General features: G+C 45.4%; 1 protein-coding gene across 1 annotated transcript in view; it reads left to right on the top strand.

Annotated features, from left to right (window-relative positions):
- The window catches only part of gria1a (glutamate receptor, ionotropic, AMPA 1a), a 39,746-nt gene extending 14,398 nt beyond the window's left edge, over positions 1-25,348 (top strand). The window contains exons 8-14 of the mRNA XM_076162839.1: positions 609-815; positions 979-1,424; positions 11,823-12,021; positions 12,162-12,409; positions 15,065-15,179; positions 19,478-19,612; positions 22,262-25,348. Of these exons, the coding sequence (XP_076018954.1) occupies positions 609-815; positions 979-1,424; positions 11,823-12,021; positions 12,162-12,409; positions 15,065-15,179; positions 19,478-19,612; positions 22,262-22,429 (1,518 nt within the window). The 3' untranslated portion in view covers positions 22,430-25,348. The remainder of the gene's footprint in view (positions 1-608; positions 816-978; positions 1,425-11,822; positions 12,022-12,161; positions 12,410-15,064; positions 15,180-19,477; positions 19,613-22,261) is intronic.
- The last annotated feature ends 215 nt before the right edge of the window (positions 25,349-25,563 follow it).

Here is a 25,563-nt window from a genome sequence, read left to right as displayed (position 1 = left end):
CACAACACCCAAATCGCTGTCTTGATGAACAAATGCTGGAATGACTTGAAGAGGTCAGCTGACACACACACACACACAATTCCTCCCCGCCTACTTGTTATCGACACTCTTATCACCGTGGCGATGCGTAATGATCACACTTAGGCATCTTTTGTGTTGGAATTAAAATCCATACCATCCAGGAACAAAGCCAAAAGAATACCTTGTAATTTCCCATAATTACCTTTTCTCCTGAACCTTTCATGCCGACAATTGTACTGTATTGAGCCCGATTCTTCTTCTTCCCAAAGCCTCAGCGATGAACTAGGGGGGAACAAGATTGTGCTCATTTGCGACGAAGCATCCTCCTTTAAAATTTGAATATAAACTTAACTACATGCTAAAGCTTTATTTTCCAGCTCTAACACTGTCTCTGACTTAATGCACTTAACCAATTACAGTGCTGTTAAAGTCAACCATTTACAGTAAGTCCAAGTTAGGACAGCAGAGGTCAAGGCTCTAAAATGTCGGCCTTGAGTTTTAATAATGTGCCGTTCCGATAATTAAATTTCAAGTAAGGGACATTAGTGATATTTGCTCTTACATATTGATACCCTTCATCCCGGCAGGAGTCTCCTTATGTGATGCTGAAGAAGAACCATGAGCAACTTGGGGGCAATGATAGGTACGAGGGCTACATCGTGGAGCTGGCTGCGGAGATTGCCAAACACGTGAGCTACAACTACACGCTGAAGGTCGTGTCGGATGGCAAGTACGGAGCCAGAGATCCTGAGACCAAGATGTGGAATGGAATGGTTGGAGAGCTGGTGTATGGGGTGAGTGTTAGAATTTGGACATAATCTCTGCAAAAGCGAATTTAGGCGTATTCTGACAAGTATAAAGTCAGTTTGGCAATATTGTAGAACATAAAGAACCATTAGATGTAGGTATTCCAAAAAACATTTTCCTCTGACCTGTGTGTTCCTGTTCTTCACTCAGAAAGCGGATGTCGCCGTGGCTCCTCTCACCATCACTCTGGTCCGCGAAGAAGTGATTGACTTCTCCAAGCCCTTCATGTCTCTGGGCATCTCTATCATGATAAAGAAACCCACCAAATCCAAACCAGGCGTGTTCTCCTTCCTGGATCCTTTGGCTTACGAGATCTGGATGTGCATCGTGTTCGCCTACATTGGCGTCAGCGTTGTCCTGTTCCTCGTCAGCCGATTCAGCCCGTACGAGTGGCATGCCGAAGACTACGAGGAAGGGGGCGAGCCGCAGACTCCCACCCAAGCTTCGGCCTCTAATGGGGTCCAGCAGGGCCAGACAGCAGCGCAGCAGAACACCAGTCAGCAGAGCCAAGAGCAGACCAACGAGTTTGGCATCTTCAACTCCCTTTGGTTCTCTCTGGGCGCCTTCATGCAGCAGGGCTGTGATATCTCACCACGGTAAGGAAATGAGAGCATAACTCTACTGCATTGTGTCCACGGTCCTTTGAGTCTCTTGCTTTTATTTGTTTGGGCTCAGAGACACGCTGAAAGCCACCTACGTACGGTATATTGCTGTCTGCCATGGCAACCATTCAACCTGCTGAGTTGTGGTGTCTTCCTCGACTCATTCGGGGGTTTTGTTTATTGAGAATTTGTTTGTTGCCAGACGGTTCTCATACAGAGCGCAGATAAAAGGTTGATGAAGTAGAGCAGAGGGAGTTTAGGATGTGGTCATGTTGCAAAATGTTGTAGTTTTGCATCCTCGTGTCTCCGGATTCTCCCTACACTGCATAAACCTGCCACAAACAGGACAGTAAAACGTATTATGTGGTTTCAAAAGTTGTTGCCCGTTCCCTACTTTTACTTTATTTCATGACATTCTGCTCTTATCGACTCCAACTCAGAATGTCTCTCTATTAGTCCGCCATTAATGGTTTAGTTTTTGGGAAAACATTGAGTCCTAATGAAGGACGGTGAAGGATCTTGGTGCAGGTTCACGAGTGGTACATGTTGGCTCCTCTCAAGTGCTCTCATGAGCTCTGGTACATTATGTAACACTCTGAAAAGGTCACCAATTAAAAATCTCATTAAGTGTCTGAAATTAGAGGCACCAAGGTTTGACTTTCTGAGCTCTCCGTGGGGACTGATGGTGGGGAGATTATGAGGATAACGTCAGTGTCATCACTATCAGCTCTGAACCAGTTGGGACAGGTTAGGTCACCATGTAGACAAAGAGCTTTTCGTCTTTGAATGTTTAAGTTCCAAGGTAACCAGAGGTGTGATTCATAAAAATGCATCGTCAGCGCCACGCCACTGTCGCTGCAAACCAGTATCCCACTGTAACCTTATCGTTTCTGATTATTTACCAGCAAAGAAACACAAATTGCATATACTACAGGTATTTTACAATTATTAGAGAAATAACAATGTGCTCAATCAGTCTTCAGCCAGTGTGAGTGGCTGAAGGTTAAAGAAATTACACTTCAACTGCTTCGCCTTTGATTGGCTCCCGCTAGGTGACTTTTACAAGTATCAGTAGGAGAGCAAGCAAGAGCCGCACCACCTGCAGGTTCACGAGCTACACATATAGACCCGGTGTACGCCATGGAGGCACAGATTTCCGCTTTTCCGACATTTACCATTTTCTGCCCGGAGACTCTGTTGCGTCTCTTCAACGGTAGGATGAAGCCGCGTGGGAGAATGACGCGAATCTCCCACAAATCATCCCCTCCCCGCTGTTTGTCTCCATGTGCTTCATTTTGCCTCATGTATGTACACTATGCTTGAGCACACGCGGCTTCATGCATTCAGTATATGTATCGTATTTGCATTTTGTTCTTGCTGGGCCAAATCAATCTCAAACCCCCGCCAGCACAGGTTGTTCCCGCGCTTGACTTGACGCCGGCGTTCTGCCGATGCCACCTCCGCCGGCTGCCAAATGAACCAATTATAATGCATCTCACAAGTTTTCTCGTCAGCCTCAATAATCGTGCCAAGATTGATTGTCTGGAATTTTACAGCAACGTGTCATCGAAAGCAGCGATTTGTAAATGTAATCTTGCTAATCTTTGCGGTGTTTGGCACTTTTGGGATACAAAACCAACCCTGAAGAGTACGCAGAAGAACGCTGATAGATTTTTTAGACTTTAATCCTTTCGTTTGTGCGTGAAGACGGATTGCGAGTTGAATATCGCCTCTTTTCCTCTGGTGACAGCCGGGGCAGTGTCACGCGTCCTGTTGTCTTTGGTCGTGATTGAACGACGCTTTGGGAGTTGGTAGTCTGCTCGCCCGTCTCTTGACAACCAGCGCCGGTGAATGTTTGACCCCCGTGAATGCTGCCCCGAAGGAAACATCTTCCCCTTGAAAAAATTTGGGTGACCTAGTTGCTCGAGTTAGCACAGCAAGTAGGCACACACACACACACACACAGTCACACACACAGAGGGAGAGAGAAAGAGAGAGAGATTCGTGTTGATGTATCTTCTAAAGCGTTAGTAATTCCTCCGCTAGAATTAAGAGGACGTGTTGTGTTTTTGTCAGGTGAAATTAGGGGGAAAGCTTTGAACTGTTGTGTATTTAGGTTGCGGCTTTGTTGCCTAACCTGGTTTACAAACATTCTGTGTTTCCTTTAACCTACTTCCAAGCTTGCAGTGAGATTTCACGGTCGGACTGTTATATCAGCTAAGCGTCCCTAAAATGTAACATCGTAACCTATATTATCAGATTAAGGTCTGTTTAAATTGCTAATGTAGCTTAAACATAAAGCTACATATCAAATTTACTGCGTTCCAAGCAAGAATTACTAGAATCAGAGAGAAGACAGTGACGCTTTACATAACAGAGTCTTATTATAGAACTTGCAAGGCATTTTTGTTAGTTTGCGTGTAAAATTGCGTGTGACATTTCCTGAGCATGTGCTCGCAGAGAAATCGCCGCCGCGCCGTCACCGCTAATAAGTGAGAACAGGATGTTCTGGTGCGCTCGGCGGCGCTGAAGCAGACAGTTTGAGGCTCCGCACTCTGCGTTTAATCAGACACAAAAGGCCAAGGAACAACACTGATGATCCACTCTGTCCTGGATTAATCAGCCAGCGCCTTTAATTTCCCTGTGCCTGTATCTGTGCACGTGTGTGTGTGTGTGTCTGTGTGTATCTGAGTGAGTGTGTATACGTGTGTGTGTGTTCTGGTTCTATTTAAAGCTACCACTTATTGCATTTCCATTTTCTTTGTCTGCTGCTTGATAATATCTGATTGGACCGGAAGTTATCGGTGCATCAAGACTTGTGTTCGCGTGTGTTTGTGTGTGTGTGTGCGCGTGTGTGTGTGTGTGTGTTAGGCTATACTCCTATTGGTGCCTTGATGTAACGCGCAGTATGTAAATGTGTGCGTGTGTGTTTATGTGTGTGTATATAAGACAATTCCGCTCCGTCTGCTATTTATTCTGTGTGAGGCCTTGTTTACTTTGCTCTTTCTAAATGTCAGCACTGTCAGTCAGGCCCTCCCGTAAGCCCCGGTCCGTGCTGGTGGGTGCTCCTCGTGTTTATCTCTGCAGGCAGGTGGACTCCAAGAGTGACCCCCACCCACCCGCCAACACTCACACACTCACACACACACACACACACTCATCCATCCACACATTCTATAGCAGCTTTCATTGTGTGAGAGGAAGGATACTTATCGCACCGCGCCAGATTTCCCTTTGCGTCCATAGGTGAAGGATTAACCCAAATCTCCTGTGGATCGGATTCCACCATCAGCATTTTGAGCATTCTCTCCATTAAGCCTTAAACTCCATTTGGAAAAAGTTAGTACAAATCTACATCAAGGCCGTTTCTATCTCAGCGAATCAGGCATCATTATCGGTCCAATAAAGCCGAGCTGAGGGTCGCAGATCAGAGGCCTGATCTCCATGTGCAGGATGTAAGTGATAATGGGAATTTAAAAGGGTTATGGCAAAAGATCTTAAAGGGCCGTATCATCTGATCTACAATCCTAATCCTGTTAAAGGGACATAGCTATCAAAGTTGTAATTGTGATTTAACTGCAGCTTTCAGGTGATATTCCTCTCCACATCGCAGCGCTTGGGGTCATTTTTAGTTGTTTTTTTATCTTTCCTCATTGAAAACTATGAATACAAAATATTTAAAGGCGAGTTCTAGCCCTCCTCACATATTCTGTGTGAGTGTCCCTCAGTAGGACCTTTTGGTTTGATGCTTTATACATTCCGTACTGAACTAGTTTCTTCTGAATGAAACAGGGAGGAAAACTGAAATAAAGGGGCGTGGTATCATGAATGAACATGTCTGATCTGTGTGTGTGTGTGTGTGTGTGTCTCCCCCCCCCTCCTCGGCAGCTGTGTTGTTGCTGCCGGTACACCATTTGAGCCTGAAATAAATCAGTTCTGTCACTCACGGCCCGGCCTGCCACAACAACAATTTGGCAGCCCGGCGGTCAGAGTCATTCAATAATGGATAATGTATCTGATGTATTAGGGTAACCTGGGGAGGGTCAGTGTGTGTGACGTTGAACTTTTCCCTCAAACACAGAGGCCTGCTTATGCACCCACACACACACACACACACACACATTTTGTTTTCCATCCCCAGGCTTCTGTTAATCAATCAATAGACAGAAAACACAATCTGAATTCATTTATACAACTTCAAGGAGCAAGTAGAAGACATTTTTACAAGTCAAGCGTAAACATTTCCCCTCCAGGTTTCAAAAAATAACTAATTATTGATCCTGTATGGGGATCAGCATTGTATGACACTTGTTCTTTCTGTCATTGATTATTATTAGTGAGGAGAAATCAGATTAAGTTGCATAATTGCCACGTTAGGAACTGTAGCTCCGCAGATTTGATGCCAGGGGATGATTTATTCATGAAGAGACAGTTCAGTTTAGTTCACGGCATTACTGATGTTTTATTTATCTGGAAATCATATCACACGCGTGGCATGAAGGCAGCTTTGATCATACATCTGCGCGCACACTCACCCGCACACCCACCAGTGCACACAGACATGTACTCAGAGGAAGACAGGGGAGGGTGGGGGGGGAGTGAGGATTACCCTTGTGTAACGCACTTGTATACACACAAAGACGGCGTTCTCTCTGAGGTATAGAACCTGTCAAATCTGCATTTAAAACACAGCCGCACAGAGCCGCTCAGAGCCGCTCCGACCCCCCTGCAGAGACGCTTCGGCCGTGATCAGGCTGTGACATTACGCCGGCGTCCGTCTCCGCCAGCATGAATTATACACCAGCCTCAGGGCCGCCTGGGAAATATACCGAGACCAGAGTAAACATCGGCAATACATTTGACCGGAAAGATATGTGCGGCGATGCTTGCCGGGTTTATCAGTCGCCCACGTATCTCACAGCCGGTGTGCTGAGGAGAAGCAGATAATGAGAGGTTTCCATGTGCGGTGGCAATTCTGTCCAATATTGGTGGTTGTCTCGTAGGCCCAGAGAGAGAGGGAGACAGAGAAAGAGAAAGAGAGAGAGAGAAAGAGACAGAGGAAGAGGGAGCGAGAGATAGAAAGAGAGAGAGAGGGATAGATAGATGGGGGATTGGAGAGGAAAAGAAGGAGGAGGAGTGAGATGACTAAAGTCTCTCTCAGCTCAGCTGTACTGTTTGGAGCACACAATGTGCTGCCATGGCAACAATAAAGAGACACTGATTTTCCATCCAGAGGAGTGTGTCTTCAAATGAAGTGTCAAAATGCTCTTACTGGACGTGTTGACGGACAGTATCATGTCCTCAGACGTGTTTATGCACCCTGACCTGCCCAACCTCCCAATGGGAGTGCATCGATTTGTTAGGAAACAATCGTGACGAATCTGTGTGTTTGGCTTTCTGCTTCCCTGCTGGAGTGACTAAGAGCCGCCGTGTGTGTGTGTGTGTGTGTGTGTGTGTGTGGGCGCGTAGCGAGCACTCTTGCAGTTCACCGATTGATCACAAGCTTTGCCAGCGCTGACTTATCTTCAGGTTACATGAAGAAGAGATGCAAGCAGCATCCGTGGTAATTCAAATGACCAGTTGTGAGGAGCGTGTGTGTCTGTGTCTGTCTCTGTGTGTGTCTGTGTGTGTGTGTGCAACCACAATTACAGCCGTATCGATTCCACCGTTCTCACAGTCATTACACACAGAAAATGGAATGGATGGAAGCTTGTGTGTGTGTGGGGGGGCCATATGTTGCAAAGAGCCACCTTAATGAAAATACTGCGCATTAAACAATTACATAGCATTTTACACTGTAACACTCCTGTGGAATTTTTTCCGTAACTCATTTGAATAAGTGTAATTACCGTCTTGTGGTGCGGTTGCTGTGGGCCGGTAACAACATTATCATAATGTTCTCTTTCCCGACTCGGCAGTATGGTAATGTTGACCTTTAGAGGGAGAGAGAGAGATTGTTTTAACAAGCCATTATTTCTTTTTGCTCTCTGCATAAAGCCCGCGCGTTAGCCCGGCCACGGAGATGAAAGGAAGTATATAATCTATCAATCACCAAAACCAACAATAACAAGCAAGGCAGTCGCAGTAAAATCAGAAAGCAGACTTTGCCGTCGTGTATTTGTGCATTGCGATATTGGCTACAACGCCTTCTCGTTCCCCCAGAGCCTCATTTAGCCACATTAAGACGGAGAGCGGCGTAATGAAGTGGAGGAACGCTCCGAGCGCACTGTAAGCATTAGACGAGTGCATTTTCAGGAGTGCCTGTTGTTTTCCGCGGCCCGACGCGCGCTAAAAGCATCAAGTGGCACATCAAACCAAATTGGCGCGTCTGCATTCGGGCTCGGTTCAATATTCTGAGTGGCGGCAAAACAGGGAGACCAGAGATGCCATTTTGCCGCCGGTTTCAGGAGCTGTTGACCTACGGGGTGTTAAAATGAATGGAAAAAGAAAAAAGCACGTTTATCTTTTCCTTTTCTGTTTTTTTTTATTTGCTGAAATTATGAGGTGTTTTGCTTTTATAGAGCCGTTGTTATCGCCGAGGTAATGGAGGGGAATGGAGACCTTGACAAAAAGTTTTATTCTCTTGTAAAAACTCACAGGAAGCTGAGGCATGAATGAGGTAAAGCTAATTAACACCAGCCCCTGGAATTATAAATCAACCAAAGGAAATGGCTATTAGAACAGAAGAATGCAAATGAGGTGCGAGGAGGTTTAATGTGAATCGATTCATTTGTCTGCCGCTAATCTGCTGGGTAATCTACAGCAAATCTGCAGCTTTAATGTCACTTTGTGTCCCTAAAGCCCAATCTGAACTCCTCTAAACCTATTTAAATGTTATCGGACAGCGGTGGACTGCTCTCTCCAGGTTGGGGTGTGAGTGTGTATCTGGGCTCCGGGTTGGAGAGCGAGGATAGGATGGAGGGTGAGATCCATACTGGACTGTCACAGGAAATGCAATCTATACGGTCGTGAACTTGCGAGTCAAGGATCCAATCAAGGGGGTGGGGAGGGACGGGGGGGGGGGGGGGGGGGGGGTCTCCTGGATGAACTGGTGTCTATATTCGGGGCACGTCAGGGAGGGGACCTCGGGGGGGGGCCGGACCAGAATACGCCGTCCTCCCCCAGCTATACATCCCATATGGCTGAGGGAACGCCTTGGGATATAGGAAGAGATACTGTATGTAGGCTGCTTTACTTAGCCTGCTGCCTCGCTGACCCAGACCCAGATAAGTGGAGGAGTTGGACGGATGGATGGACGGATGGATGTCACAGTCCATTGATGCCGTCTCAAATCCATTTTGCCCAAAACCATTAAATTATTTTCACGCACCGATAAGTTGCCGTCGTCTCAAACACAAAGCCTATGTTGACGCGGTGTGTGTGTGTGTGTGTTCTGAGGTGAATAACGGTCCGGGCCTTGAGTCGACAGTCATCACGTTCCCTCATAAAAGGCTTTTGGTTTATGTTGAGTAGTAATTGTCGGGGCTTGTAAATACAAATAAAGGTCACTGTTTGATTTGATTGAACGTACAAAGGTGATTGCATGAGAGAGCACAGAGAGACGACGTCACTCGTGTCTCCGTGTCCCTGTGTGTCTTTGTCTCTGTGTCCCTGTAGCCTTCTGTTGATTAGTAAATGTGCCTTGACATAAATAATGCAGTGGTGCTTTCTATTTTCCCCCTCCTAGTTCTGTCATCTAGTATGAGCTGTGTTTGCAAAGAACAAACTCACAAACACGTTCATCCTTTCATCTTGAATTAATTGATTAAAGACTCATTGTTCTGTGCTCACCTCTGTGCTTCAGATGATGTCCACACTGTCACAGATGCGTCCTCTTCACATGGATGAAGCAGTTGACCGCAGACTAAATGATGTCATGATCATCTGCAGTTGGTCCTAGTTCCTTCATACGGAAGTGCCTGGAAAGTTTCTGGAGTTATTTCATCGAGTTGTGTTGATTTCTTTGTGTCCCTGCCAGCGTCTGCGTCATGTTTGATCCATCAAAGCAATCAGGAGTAACTTTCCTCCTGATTATTAAGAACCCGCAGCTGTTTAAAGCATTTTTTTAAAAACCTGTGTAGCCGAGAAAACTGTTTTTCACGATCCCCTGTCTTAGAATCACTCTGCAATTAGAGGCCATTTTCTCTCTCATTTAAACCTCTGTAATTCCTAATCCATTGTAATATGGCCATTACCGGCTCATTTTTTACACTTGCTGAAGCCATTAGTCATTGCTAATTACCATATTGAATAGAGGCAGGACAGCCGGGGGGAATTCTAATGAGAGTTTAGACCAGAATCTCCAAGAACTGTGGGTGGAGATCATGTGGCGTCAAAGATGAAAGTTTGCCTTCTGACGCTGAGAGACGAGGCGGCGGCGGCGGCGTTCTCGACCTGCACACACTCACACCTGCGTGTACGTGCTCACAGCCTATATGTGGGGCTGCGATGTAAATAAATACAAATTGAAACCCCTTATATTCCCCTTTGGTTTGCTGATTGGTGCGTAGCTGCTTTCAGGAGCGGCACAGCGAGCATCAGCGGTGGTGAGGTTGTGCTTTTACTGCTCCCATTACCGTTCCTGCTCATTGCAACGCAATAAAAGAGGCAGGATGAATAATTGATTAATCGTTGCCTTAACAAGGCTATGAAATTATAGTGCTACTCTGAAGATTTCCTTTACTGTAATAAGACAGCATAGTTAATGCTTCGCCAAGGCGCCCAGCAATAAGGTTCGAGAAGGAAAGGAGAGGAGGGTGCAGAGGAAAGGAAGCACACACAGAGATACAGGTGTGTGTTTGCCAGGGAAGGAGGTGGACTGCTGAATGAGATCACACACACACCTTCTCACTTCCTTTTCTCTCTCCCAAACTGTGACCCTGTTGTTTTCTTGCACAGAGAATTCACACACACACACACACGCATTGTCAAAGGAGGGAAGTATACGTGTCTTTAAATGTGTGTGAGTTTGTGTGTCCGTGTACCGCCTGTGTGTGTGTGTCTGTCTCTGTCAGTTGCGAGCAGTTGTTTTGCTGGTCCAAAACAAACCTCTGTCAGCCCCCCGGCACACGAAGAAGAGACAAACAGACAGCAGAACAGACGCAAGGTACGGATAGAGGGAAGTGTAGAAGAAGAAGGAGAGGAAATGGAGAGAGTGAGAGAAGGAGAGAGGGAGAGAGGTGAAGAGGATGCCAGAGCTCGACAAATGTCAGTATGCATCTGTCTAATCCTCCTTCAATCACCTCCCTCGCTCGCTCGCTCACTCGCTTGCGCTCTCTCACCCCTTTTCTCTCTCTCGCTCTCTCACTCTTTCTCTCCTCTCTCTCTGCTGCAATTTTCTCCACATGGTGAAATCTTAATGTTACATCCATTTTAACAATGATTGTTAAGAAAGAAGATCATAACTGTGAGCGCACACCAGTTTTTAACACACTCGTCCTCACACACACACATCCTCACACACACACACACACACACACTTCAGACAGCCCTGCATTCTACCAGCTTCAGCATCCACACAATGTTTGCTCTCCCTCCCCTCCGTCTTGTAAAACCTCGCTGCTCTTTCATCATCCAGCCGTCATCTTCAAAGCATCTTAAACGATTATGTTTTTGCTTCTTCGTCTTCGTCTTCTTCTCCTTCTCTGTACTTAATCTGGCTTTCATGCTCACGCGCCATTTGACTCAGCAAGCACGAAGGTGAACTGCAAAAGCCTCTGTTTGTTTCAGATTTGTGTCATTTTAGGCTTCCACACTTCGGTCTCGCTCCAGCGGCTAACGTGACACGGTTCTGCCGTTGCTGCCCGAGCCCTTCGTCCTCTTCCTCCTCCTCGTCTTCTTCTCGAGCTGAGGAGACGTATAGAGTGAAAAGACAGAGGATGTTTCTCAGGGGATTTTGCTCGCAATTCATCCAGTTGTTGTTGTGAAAGTGCAATTAGAGCGACAGCCAAGTGTTCTCTGCTTATTAATCCGCAACAATTAATACGCGAGGCTCTGCGAAATATATTGGCAACTTTCTTAGGCTGAGATTAATTTGGCACGAGGAAGAAGAGTGGGTCTGTGTAAAACTGCTTATCTTTCCTAAGCACGCTGGACTAAGCTTGGTGCGAGGAGAGAGTGTGTGTGTGTGTGCGTGCGAGTGCAGTAGGGATTGTTTTTGTAATGTAGGTCATTTTCTTGTGGTTTTTAGATTTTAACTGTTTTTATATCGGGGAGAAAATGGACCAGGAAGGATTTGTTCCTGCTTAAAGATGAAACGGAAACAACATGTCCATCTCCTCTGGACAGGAGGCGAATCCATACCTACCTATACATTACATGTGCGGTGTGTCTGCAGCGTATGCATCTACATCCACTACTGTCCAGTTTAATATCCTTTCCCTCTGTTTTTAGGTCTCTATCTGGCCGCATTGTTGGAGGCGTGTGGTGGTTCTTCACCCTCATCATTATCTCATCATATACAGCCAACTTGGCCGCCTTCCTGACAGTGGAGAGGATGGTGTCTCCTATAGAGAGCGCCGAGGATCTGGCCAAGCAGACGGAAATAGCATATGGAACACTGGACGCCGGCTCCACCAAAGAGTTCTTCAGGGTGAGCAGAAAAAGAGGCGCCAATAGACACAAGTTTGGCCTTTGGATACTTGAGACATGAAGTGCACTCTAACACTCTCGTCTCGTCCTCTCTCTCCCCTTCTCTCCTCCTTCTGTTCACCCGTGGTTGCGTGACACCAGAGGTCTAAGATAGCTGTTTTTGAGAAGATGTGGTCCTACATGAAGGCGGCGGACCCATCCGTGTTCGTCAAGACCACAGACGAGGGTGTGATGAGAGTCAGGAAGTCCAAGGGCAAGTATGCCTACCTGCTGGAGTCCACCATGAATGAGTACATAGAGCAGAGGAAACCCTGCGACACCATGAAGGTGGGAGGAAACTTGGACTCTAAAGGTTATGGCATCGCTACTCCCAAGGGCTCCCCCCTCAGGTAAAGCCCTGCCACTGCAGTGCGAGCGGATAAAAGCCGGCGGCGCTTTTATCTGCAGGAGCGCTGCTCATCTGTCACTTTATGAGTTGTCCATCCAACTCACACACTCACACATTTGTTCACATTCAAACACAGTTTGAATTCATTTTGCCATCAATTTCACTTCTGCATCATAATAGCATGCGACATATTAGTATTCATTATTCCATTCTGCATTATGTGAAAGCCTCCAGATTCCACATTGTAAGCATGCCATTATCTGTAATTGTTTTTTAATGTTCCTACACTTACTGCATACAGTCACATCCATAAGGACATCTTGCATTGTCACCATTTAAGGCCATCATCCTTCAAATTGTGTCCCCTGCATACAAAATGAACGTGAATTTAAGCGTACATGACATGTGAGCACGAGCAAGTGGGAAGTGGGACTATGAGACGTCCGGGCCTCTTTTGGAAGCACTTACTTTTCCGGTTAGCTTTTAATTTACATTCTACGCTTCATGTGTTTTGAAACCAAACCACACGTTCCTTTCCTCTCTCAAATCGACGGGGTAAATGAATCCCTCCCATCTTCCCGCCTTCCCACTTAAGCCCGAGCTCACACATTGAATCTGAATTCCTATCTGACTTGGATTTGTAATTGCCACGTGCAAATATGAATTCACGTTCAGTGATGCAATGTTTGATAATGCATATTGAAATTATTTCTGCCATTTAATGTCCGAGAGCAGCAGCTGTTGTTTCACATCACATTAACACCCTAACCAACTTCCCCATTCGTGTTTCCGCTTTACAACTGTGGCGAGAGAAGAGAACGAGGCCGAATCTGAAGCTTTTAATCTGTCTCTTAATAGGGCCTCATTCGTTTTAATGAAGGGAGCCATATGGGACGATTTCATTGAAGCTCACTGAGGATTCATTTGGGGTTCCACCTTGGTTGACAGCCAAAGGTCAGCGCGTACTGACAAGAAGTGGCACGTTTCCCTCCACCGACCTCAGACAGCCCATTTAAACTTCACACAAAGCAGATTTTTACACAGCAAATCGCTGCTGTGCTGCTGATAAGGCAAACTACAGAAATTAGTCTGCTCCCAAGCTGTATCGTCTGATTAACCCGGACCTACACTAAAGCAATTGGATACACTGTCGAAATGCTGAGGACGGCCTCCGTTATCTTCCTCTCTCTGTGTTAATTACTTCCACAGTGACGTCTGTTATTTTCAGGTTACCACACAGGCCACTCACAGATGTCTGATACTTACTTTCATTAAGCGATAATGAACATTTATAATTGGATACGTTGGAATTAAAATCTGGATTTTTGATTATAATATTTTTCCACGGTCAGAGACGCAATTGACTCGTCGTGCTGCTCATTTACAATCAGACATCGGCGAATGTGCTGCGAATTCAAAGAGCTGCGTTCCGTTGTACCTGCCTGGCATTCTTAATAATCTCCATGCATGCACCCGACTGGGCGCAGGGAATACATTCCCTTGTTTGCATTGCAGCGCAGGCCCAATTGGAACCAGCACTTTGCAAAAGTAAACATGTATAAAATGACGCAACTCTTCATTTTTACAGGATTGACTGACAACCTGTTTCTGATTTCATATCTGTTTAATTTGTGTCCAGCCCACCTGCATGCCCTGCCTGACCTGTTAACCCCCATCCCACCTAACATGGCCTTAAACAGACCAAACTAACCCATGACCTGCAGGTCTCTGGATCATCCATGTCCACACTTCTGACTTCTTTCTTTCTGTCTGAGTCGGCTGGGCTGAGAAAGAATTCATAGGTTTTACCAGCGCTGAGGACACATGTGTTCCCTACAGCTGTGTTGTGCACTAAAGGTTGGGGACAAAGACCCTCTGTATCTCCTGATAAGAAAGGCAAAATACCAGCAACCCTCAGGAAATTATTATTTTACCCAGTGAGTGACCTTGAAAGGACAATTTAATATCAAAATGCCAAAAGCTGTCAAGATCTTCTATTCTCCCTTTTTCGCCTTTCTGTGAGCGGCGCATGGAGAGAGTTTTTGTCCGCACCCTGTCAGCTATAGGAAATGGACACACACGCTCGCCAGAGAGAGAGAGCAACCACAGGGGAGACGCCTTAGATGAGGAGCTCCATATAGTTCCATACCCACAGACATCAGGACTCCCATCCGTGGCTGGTTTCCTCTCAGCGGTGCAGTTCATTCATTCACGCACGTCAAAGTCTACTTTAGTCTCCTGTCAACACAGGTTTCTACTCAATCGGGGGGAGTTAAGGGTTGAATATTGATCAATTTAGTTGCCATAGCGACCCCTATGCTGTTTGCCGCTGAAAGGAAACGATCATCTGCGGGCTGACTTCTTGTATCTAAGGCGTCTCCATGTCTGGTTTGTGTTCTGCTTCCCTCTGAGGCCCCCTGCTTGGTAAAACCTGACTCTACTAAGGGCACTCAACATTTCAGCCATCGCAGAAATACAACTAACACATACGCATCTAAAATCCCTGACTCCTGTTTCATACCAGTAGCGCCATACGCAGGAGTTTCAAATAGTAACTCAAGTGTTGTCATAATCACCACCACCATACACAAAATCTCTTTATATCTGTCCCATAGAGTGTCAACCTAATGGCTTATCGTTTTACATTATCTTCAAGAAACCCAGTTAACCTGGCAGTGTTAAAACTGAACGAGCAGGGCCTCTTGGACAAATTGAAAAACAAGTGGTGGTACGACAAGGGAGAGTGCGGCAGCGGGGGCGGGGACTCCAAGGTCAGAGCCACTTTGTTAACCCACCACCACTGGGAGGGGGAGGCGAGGCGGGTAACCGGCAAGCCCACACTACGCCAACAAACTCCCAATACTCTCTATAGGGGAGCGGGTGGGCGGACATTCAGGCCTGGGCGGGGGCATGGAGCGAGGGGACATTTCTGTTTCCCCTCCTTGAGTAAGAACCAAGAAAAATGAGTCCTGTGAGCCGTTCAGAGGCTTTCTTAAGGGTATCAATCTGTGAAACTGAGTATGAGCAGTGTGCCGGTTACCCAAAGTGATATAGTAATACACATCTACTGCCTTAGAGAGTGAGCCAGTCAAGATAGATGGAGTATTAATGCATATCACTTTAACTCTGATGTTTCTAATGATGTCTATGCTGTACATATGTATGCAAGTGCGTGTGTGTCTGTGGGTGAGTGTGTGTATCTCTCAAACATGAACGTGTGTATGTATCTGCTGCTCTGTGTCTTCTGAATTAATAACATAAAATAACATTGGTATATAATATGTTATTTATGTTATTTCCTTATGGTTGGAAGAATCCCAGTAAACCTAGCGGTGTTGAAACTCAATGAGCAAGCCGTCTTAGACAAACTGAAAAACAAATGGTGGTACGATAAAGGGGAGTGTGGCAGCAAGGACTCCGGAAGAAAGGTCAGTCTCCAACCCCATCCTGTCACCTCACAGCACCTCCCCAGCATAACCCTGATCCTGATCCCTAGACCGGCCCACAAAGCCGGGCGGACACTGCACAGTTTAGGTTTATAGCACGTGGGTTGGTGTATGTTTTCACTCATACTGCTCGATATATATCTAGTTTTTGTCTTGGGATGATTTCGGATAGTGCTTTACTTTACTCCTCACAAAATGACGCGGTTTCATATCTCAAATATTGACAGAAAAAGACGCACACGGACCCACAGATGGCTTGGAAAATCAATCAATCAATCATTTCAGTAATTAGGCTACAGAGGTTGGCACAATTCATTGAACACTACTACAATAATGTCCAAATATGTTCAAAACGCTCGTTCTCTCTTCCTCCCTCACTCCCACACACACACACACAGGAATTTAAATGCTAAGTGAAAGTCCTCAAATTGCACGAATTGACAGCAATTTTCTGTCATTTCTGCCAGACAGAAACGCCCAGTCGTTCGGTCGCATGTCCTTTTTTGGGGGGCAGCTGGGTTTCGCCCTCCTACTTTAGTTGCACACACACGCGTTGATCGGGGCTAAAGATTTTGTCTCTTACCTCCCCAAATTCAGATGCAACCGCTAAATCGAGGGTTAAGTCTGTGCAGTGTCCACCTGGCTTTGGTCCAGCCAAACCCCTCAGCCTGCCAATTTACTGCTACTGATGAGCTGTCAGAGATTTACTGTAGATAAATAAATAATGTGTGATGGATTGGCTCAGCTTTCCTTTAAAATATTACGGTTAAGAGTCATTTGCCAGTAAGCATCCAAATTAGATAAATCCTCTTCATCTATATGGATTTTTAAACTCACTTACACGGCCCTAAATCTATAGATTGAGCATGAGTCATACTGAAAGGCATTTACTGTCACTTATTAGAATAAAATTCCTTTAAAAGAACAAAAAAGGAGGAAGATGATGTCACTGATATTTGTGGCAGCTCCTGTAATGATCCCGCCCCCCTTATGCTCTCTTACTGTAATGTGGAGTGTGTGTGTGTGTGTGTGTGTGTGCATGTATGGATGTAAACCCTGACCTAACTCTCTCTCTAAGTCCACCGGTGTGTTTGCATGTGTTTGCGGCCCGCCTGTGTGGCTCTGCCTGCCAAGTAAAGCTTCTTTGCTCTTTAGATCATATACCTGCGCGTTTGCTTGGATTACCAGCTGAACCTTTTGATCTCATGTGTCAGGGTAGGGGAGGAGGTGTTCCACCGTCCTTACTCTTGCTCGTGATTTGCCTCTGGAGCGACAAGGTGTCAAACTGTGTGCCACGGAGGGCTAACTCATCTGGGGCTCTGCTCACAAAAATTCCTAGAATACCCGACTTAAATATTCATGCCGTGCTCAGCGGCTGACAGGTGATGCATTTACCCAGAATCCAACCATCCAAGAAAAGTTTCCTTAATGTCTCAGTGCTGTATTATTAGCCTTTCTCTTTGGTATTCAGGATTTCATCTCCAGGTGTTTTCACACCTTTGGTCTGCTTGAATTACACCCGGGGTTGTTATCTCCCCGAGTAGAATTCATTTGCACTTGGGTGGGGACCAAAAAAGCTTCAGTGAGATCTGTTTGAGGAGTTTGTCTCACATAACATGTCTGCAGATTCATGTTTTGATATGTTAGCATGTCACTTATGATGATATTAGCCAGAATATTAAGTGTTAGTCTACGTGTAAACAGCTATATCGGTCTATAACTCACAATTTGTGACAATCCCCGTGTAAACGTTCACCTCTGCCTTTGCCTGAGGTGACCGCTGAATGTAACGTTAGTTTTTGCTAGCAGGTGAGGTAGCTAGTATAGTAGCAGCTAAACCTGTCAGACGTGAGTGAACGGAAGAGAAAGATACCGGAATCATCCGTTGTGACAAAGATATTAGTAGAGATAGACGTGGCTCACCATAGATACTGTAGTTGATATCTTGATGTGAAACATATCTGACGGAGGAGCACAGTTTTTATTAAATTTCCTGTGTGAACCCAGATCAAGTATGAGCGTCACAGACTGTAGCTTTGAAAAGCGTCGATAATTCTAAGACCTTGCTTTGCGTTTAGTCGCTTGTGAACTTAACCTCGGCAGATTTGACTGAACATAAATATAAAGTGAGCGGATGAATTCCTCTGTGACATCGCACGGTTTGGTGTGTCGCTGGACAAAAGCCGTCCGTTTCCTCCGTGGCACATGGTTTGACATGTGCCTTCCTGTAAAAAAGAATATTAACATCGCACTCAACTCTGTGCCGCAACACGCTATTATTCTGAGGCAGGGTTATCAAAATGTATTAAAATGCGTTTGCCAGTTTGCCCTTGGGTTTAAAATCTGCTTATTGAAGTGAATTGAAAAATAAAAGCCAGAACATCAGCAGTGACTGGAGTTTCCTGGGGCTGATACGCTGCGTTAACTGTACGCTCAACTGTCTGTGGAGGTATAATAAGGAGTAAATGCTCTCCCAGATAGAAAGAGAGCTTGATTTCATGTGGCAGTGAGCTCTCAGAGTGGCACAAAGGCTTCTCCCAAAATATATTTACCTAGAATAACAACATTTAGACCCCATTGTTCCATCAGAGTCTCTCAGATCGACTCATTTAAGTCGCAAACTTAATAATCCTGTTTCATTAAAGACTATGAATAGCCTGAATATACACACAGAAGGTAGGCGATGCTCTAATGGAGAGCGGTGACCTACAAAGTGAAGCAATTTCAGATTCGCTCACGCCGTAGATGGCTGAATGTACGCGTTTTACCCAAACATCCTCCTCAAAAATGTGAGAGGAAATATCTACGTGTAAGAGATTCAGATTTTTTGATGAATGTGATATTGTAAAATTTCAAAAAAAAATGTGTTTGTGTCTCAGTTCAAGAAATGTAGAAAAAGAATGTTTCAACTGTTGCTGTTTTGTTTAGTTTTGTTTGTATGTGTGTGTGTGTGTGTGTGTGTTAATGTGTGTATAAGTGGACTGTATCGCTCTGTGTGCCTGATTATGCAGACCTTTCTGTGTGTGAGTGAGAGTACGTGGCCCCATTTACATTTTACAGCTCCATATCTGTGTACTTAATCTGGATAATGACACTCCGTGTCAGAACTTGGTGTTTGCACCTCGCATTAAGAAGCGTTGTCGTTATCTGTCTGCTGCCAGTGTTGCGATCTGATCTCGGTAAAGAGATCACCGCCTGTCCGTGGAGGCACCATTTTTTTTTAAGAACTATTAACGTTTTGTGAAGACTGTCAACATTGAGGAAGTCATCTTGCAGCAAGCGACTATTCCTGATTCCTTCCTTCCTGATTTACGTTTTTTGTTTGGATCTTATTGCTCCCTGCCATATTTTCCCGCTCTGGATATTGTTTCTGGGTACTAATCGCATTTTAACGCAAGACGTAAATGGGGCCTAAGTGTGTGTGTGTGATGTTGGCGCGTGTATGGATGGGTTAATGTTTGTCCCTTTACTGTTCATATGAGTCGTTGAGGTTGTGATTCCTATGTATGTGCTTGTGAACGTGTGTGAATGTTCTGTGTGGAGTGTTTTTGCGTGTCGGTCCCTCCCTGTGTCCGACGCTCCTCACCGCTCTGCTCTGCCCCTCCTCCCTGTTCCTCCCGCAGGACAAGACGAGCGCTCTGAGCCTCAGCAATGTGGCGGGCGTCTTCTACATCCTGATCGGAGGCCTGGGTCTGGCCATGCTGGTGGCACTGGTGGAGTTCTGCTACAAGTCCAGGACCGAGTCGCGCCGAATGAAGGTGTCCACCGCGCGAGCCGCTGCTGCCTCAGCCGCTCAGGCCTTTCACTGCTCAGCCTTAGACAGTGGTGCTAGCGCCCCCTACACAGAGCTGCAGAGCTACGGCCTGTACGCCAACAACACTGTTAAGATATAAGGGCAGAGCACAGCCACGGGGTAGGAAACAATGTGATCAAGCCATGATGATGATGATGATGATGATGATGATGATGATGACAGCCGCCTCCTCACCTCTGCCCATCTAACCGTGATCACAGTAGGGCCACTCCTGGCTTCCACCGCAGTGCCAACGCTCTCCTGTTCCTCTCTCCCTCGCTTAGTCTTTACGTCACTGATCTGCAGTCTTCTTGAAATCACTTGATTCTAAATTGTCCTTATGCCTGTTATCCATATATGGTGCTAAGCATTTAGCAGCATATGACTCACTAAAATATTCACTAAAACAAAAATAACTAATCAGTTATGTCTTGTGTTAGTGTGTGGATTGTTGTGTTTTTATTTCAATTTGCTTTTTCCAAACCTTTAGTTCAGTCCCAGTAGAGTTTATAGTCACTGCAGTAGAGGTTCTCAAACTATGCAATGTGTGCAATTGATGGCTCCTGTCACGCCAAATCTCTATTTATTCACATCTACATTTTATAACATTTTTGCTGTGATTGCAGTTTTTTTCTCGACTAGTTCTGCATACTATAACCGACAGACATCATTCAAACGTCTATATCTTTCATATATTCCAAAATATTCAGCATTTTTCAGCTGAAACCCCTGACTAAATCCCATTCAAATCTCCCAAATTTCCCTTTATGCCCTCAGGCCCTTCTGACTTCTTCATACCTTCAGGGAGAGAAACCATTCAATCATTTTTCAGGCCTTCGTGCTCCAGGTTTCCAGCCAACCATTCAGTGTTTTCAAATATTTCACGGTTTTTCAGATGTCACAAGTTTAGAAATTCTAAAAAGATTTTTCAGCTTTCCCCTGTGTGTGTATTGCATCTTGTTAGAGTGGAGCCAAGTTGAAGCTGATTGGCGAGAGCCTTGTTTGTCCTCTTTCAGAATATCTAATAATCTTAACGTGTAATTTTGCTGTTTCTGCCTTAAAGCGAAACCAGGAAGTTCTCTTGCTTCTCAAGGTCCAACACATTTTCAGTCAGTAGTTACAGTTTTTGCTTGAGTGCCAGTTATTCAACAAGCGTTATCCAGGCGTTTCTGCTTTCGAACCGCCTCAGCTCTGTGTGGCTACTTAATTGGTTGCACCTGTTGTTTACAAACAATGGGCAGCTTCTTCATGCTTCATTCAGGTGCAGGACATCTTTCACTTCTTCAGTATTCCCAGCTAACTTCCTCTCTTAATAATTTTCCGTACTTAAATGGCTTTGAGTTGCTTGCTTGTTGATGAGGTTGTGCATCGATTGTTTCGCTTGCTAAGTTTGAGAACCACTGCGCTCCAGTGACCTCACAGCACTTTGACTCTGACAAAGTGTCACTTTTACATTGCAGGTATACAAAATAGGGCAATTTGAATCAAAGTGGTACCTGTATCTTCCTCTGTCACTCTCCGCTGCTCCCTCTTCTCTTCTCGCTGGTTGTCTCGCAAAGCAGGGCCCATTGTTGTGAACATCCTATATATGTATACCATGAGGCAGGCCTGGTGTAGCTCACATGTTTTTATTCTCTGCTTTAACCCAAAATAACAGAGCTCAGAATTTGTTGTGTTTTTCAACAGCTGCACTATCAGATTTAGCTGTCACGCTTTTCCACCCAATCGATTCACAACAATAACAAAATCTGTGCTTCATTCTTCCAACATCAAAGGTGTGTGGGCACTCTGAGATACTCCTCGTGTAAACAGCAGGGGGAAAAAAAACAAGCGAGGCACGGCCAAGATGAGAAGCCGTCTTCAACATGAATCTCTTATGTTTTAATCAGCGCACAAAGAAGCACCTGATCAGTATGCTGATGAGTTAGACTCCGCGCCTGTTAGTCCAGCGGCGCTGTTCTGCTGTTTGGCTTGAAAGAAACAACACCGCTCCAATTAGAGGCCAGTGTAATCCACCGGTCCCCATGCAACACTCACCGGCTGCTCCAGATTGTCAGCGGCTTGGCAAAAAAAAAAAAAGTAATCAGCTTACGACGGACACACACAAACGCACATGAGCGAACACACGCTGGACACACGTAGCATCGCGCATCATTAGCTCTGCTTTTCGAGCCCCGTGGCTTTTTATTGCAGTAGAATGGAGAATGGAGCTATTAAACCAATGAGTGAAGCCTTTGCTCCCGTCTTACTGCCCACACCTCGCGCCTGCTCCTCCTATTACAAATTAGGACATTGATGCACGCCGGCCAGCGCCGCGGTTTACCACCTGCGAGTAACATTCAGGACGAGATAAAGAGGATGAAAACCAACACCCTGTGACTCCTAACAGCTCGTTCGACTCCTTTATTCCTTAACGCGCCAGCACCATATTCAGTAGAAACAGCTGCTCATTCACATAATAAGTAACACGTGGAATCGCACAGCAGCCAAGTTTAATGGAATAGACATTCTAACTGTTGCATTAGCTTTATCTGTTCCCATTAGGACACAGCGCACGTCTGTGAGATAAGCCGCAATCTCCTCTACAGCTTGTTTTTGTTTTGTCCCCCCGCAGCAATCCATCAACGATGCCATGCGCTGCTCCACTCTGACCAGGATGAGCGGAAACGGGAGCGGCGGAGAGAACGGACGCATCCTTACCCACGACTTCCCCAAGACCGTCCAGACGCTGCCCTGTATGAGCCACACCGCCAGCATGGGACTGGGTGCCTCCGGTATGTGACCACCGCATGACTCTGCTGGCGGCCGGGATCAGGCAGGGTGGGGCAGGAAGAGAGCGCAGAGACTCTTTGACCTCCCAGTCATGGCCGTCATCTGTGGTTTGACCCGTTAATTATCCTCCCGGCTGTCAACATGCCCCCCCCGACCCCCCCGACTCACACAAGACTTAAAACTTACTGCCAAAATGCACTCTTTGAAACCACTCCAAACTATGAAGACACTCGCCGCATTTTTTTAAAATAAGAGGATGTTTGAAAAAGAGATCGATTTTAAAAAAAACAAAAAAAGAAGGGGATTGTGCTGCAATAAAGAAGCTGTGGACGTGGGCGTTTTTCGAGTTTTTTACAGTGTTCATTTATGTGAGAGAATTGAAAAAAAAAACAGGACTTTTCTTCAGTGTGACGCCTGCGCTGTGCCATTTCCACAGAGCTGTTTGACGTTCGTTTTGCGTGTGCAATATCTTCACCTCCACTGCTGATCTCGTCTACCTAAACGCTTCTGATGGCGGCTGGATTGTGTCTTTGCACAGATGTGGCAGAGGAGGAGAAACACTTGCTGACTGCTGTGATGGTTCCATATTGTTTTGGGGACATTACGACTCTTTCACACCACACAACCGATCTAGAAAGGACAAGGACGTTCAGCCGTATTTTCACGCGATTCACCCTCGATTGAAGGTTGACGCTCGCGAGTGGACGGAAGGGTCTGCCACAAATATCCAGCGCACACATTGCTGCTACGGCTCATTTAACACGCCATGCCTTGTCGTCATGCCACATGACCATTCTCACGACGAACGCACACAACATACACTTTACACTCGTTGCTACCGGGTTTAGCCAATAATAGACAAGAGTTTACGTATTCTAATGTTCACAAAGATGAGCCGACCGTCACCTGTTTTTACAAGACAGAAGCCAGGGTAGAGAACGGAGGAACATTTACGTGGAGACATAAATGTGTGGCTATGTACAGTACTGAGTGACCTTACACTGTATTCTACTCATTCATATTTTAGCGAGGCTGTTTTCAGCAGAGATTGACGAGATTGACGCGACGTAATCCGGAGAAAGACGCCGCCGTCGCGCTATTGTTAATCGCCGCTGCATAACTCTGTCAGCCCTGTGATATATTTTCCGCTGTGTTTCGTCGTAATGAAACGGGCAGCGCAGCGATTCACTCTCCGTTTATTGAGAGTGGCATATTCCCTGCAGATTGTCTGTGGCCTATAAAATGAAAGTCTGGCCTGCACTCTGGCTGTTGCTAGCCAGGGCGGGAAGTGGGCGGGGCCGAAAGCGCCAGTTGTGACTGAAGCTGTCGACAGTCGCTATGATCGGTGTTTATAAGAAACCAAGGTTACCGTGGTGGCGCGCTCCTCTTGCTTTCCAGCTCTCCCTTTCAGATCAAGTCAAGAAAGGGGAAATCAGAGTGGCAGGCCCCGGACAGCAGAGGGCAGAGATGACGAAGGACAGTCTGGGCCTTCAAGGAAAATTCCACCCCTACGACATTTCCATCCCTGTTAACAGACGACTATTGGTGATGTACTTTGTGTTTTTGGATTTATTTGGTTTAGTGGTGTGTTTTGTTTCTCCCTCATTGTGACTGACCACACTTACAGAAGGACAACGGGAAAGTCACGTAGAGAAAAAGAGAACTAGCCGAAGCTCTGTGTCAAAATAACAAAACCAGGCTTTGGAATCAAAGAAGCACATTTTTGATTTCATTGTGAAGGAAATAGTGTATTTTTATTTCAAAATTTGTTCCACATTTTGCTGCTGACTCCACAAATTTCCGGCCCAATTGGCTTGGTTCAGCAGATTCTAGACGAGGGGACTCACCAACAGGTTGACAGTTGATGGCAAATTACAACACTAAACAACACACATGACTAATATGTAACAGTTTGACATCGTCAAGGGGTTGGCTGGTTTTCTTTCTGTTGTGAGTTTCACCTGTTGAATATTTTAGGTCAGTTTCAAACAACAAACGCGCTCTCTCGCTGATGTTTAATCCCACCGCTGAGGCAAAGGCAGCAGTCGTCCTTTACTTCCACTACTATCCATTCGTTTTTGTTCCTCTTGTTAATTTTCTGCTTTAAGAACCAAATTTTAAACATCTCGACCTCCCGTCTCTCCACAAGGCAAGCAGGAGGGCCGAGTTCACCGAAACCCACACGCATCTCCACCTATTATGTATATAAAAGGCTTCTCTCTCCTTCTCAAAGTGAAAGTGTGTGTTCTCCTTCCGACCACGCCTCAGTGTATCTGAATTAGTTATATGTGCGAGTACTTTTCCTTTCTTCCTTGATCTATGCGTCTTCTGTTGCTGATGTTGTATTAACTAGGACACAGCACAGCACTCTTTTGCGTGGAGGCTTTTCCCTTTGAGAAGATGTTTTTTATGCCATAACAGATTTGTAAAAAGACACTCAGTGTTTGTATTATAAAGGAAAGCTGGGGTGCCAGGAAGTGTTATACACTTTTGGAAAGAGTGTACAAAGTATTTAAAAACAAAAAACAAAAAAAGGCTGGTGTTGAATAATCCGTAGACGCTGCTGTTACTGAAACAGTTGAAACCAGTTTTTGAGTTTGTTTCTGTTGAATTTGTTGAAGAATTTCCTGTTGGTGTTTTTTTAGTGTTTGGATCTTAACACCACTGAGTATTTCTTTGTTGCTGTTTTTTTTTTGACAGTATTTTACTATGAGATTGGAGTCATTTTGTTCGCCAGAAACATCAGTTATTGTTGTTTTTTTCCAAGCATCCGTATGGGAAAACAGACAGTAAATGGGTTCACTTTCAGAAAATATATACAATAATAACCACGATTAGGATTCAGACTTTTAAAGATATAAACTTTTTTTCTAACCAAAGTGTCCTGGAAGGAAGTCATCATGCTTTTGTAACTGAATAAAGAATAAACTATGTGCATTTGTCCAGTTTTATTGTCATTAAATGTATATTTCACCACCGTGGAACACAGTGATGCAGGAAATACAGGACATTTATGTTTCTTTTACTGTGAATTTGAGGTGATTTTGATCGAATTTAGTTTGAAATACTTACTTGAAGCATTCCCCGCTTCTGCACAACTAATAAATTAGCACTACTGACAGATATGACTTCATATACCATTAG

Source organism: Genypterus blacodes, unplaced genomic scaffold (assembly GCF_046128005.1).
Source record: "Genypterus blacodes isolate CSIRO-AG114 ecotype Tasmania unplaced genomic scaffold, CSIRO-AGI_Gbla_v1 ptg000128l_1, whole genome shotgun sequence".
Lineage (NCBI taxonomy): Eukaryota > Metazoa > Chordata > Actinopteri > Ophidiiformes > Ophidiidae > Genypterus > Genypterus blacodes.
Note: the sequence above shows the minus strand (reverse complement) of the source record. Positions and strands in the feature narration are given on the sequence as shown.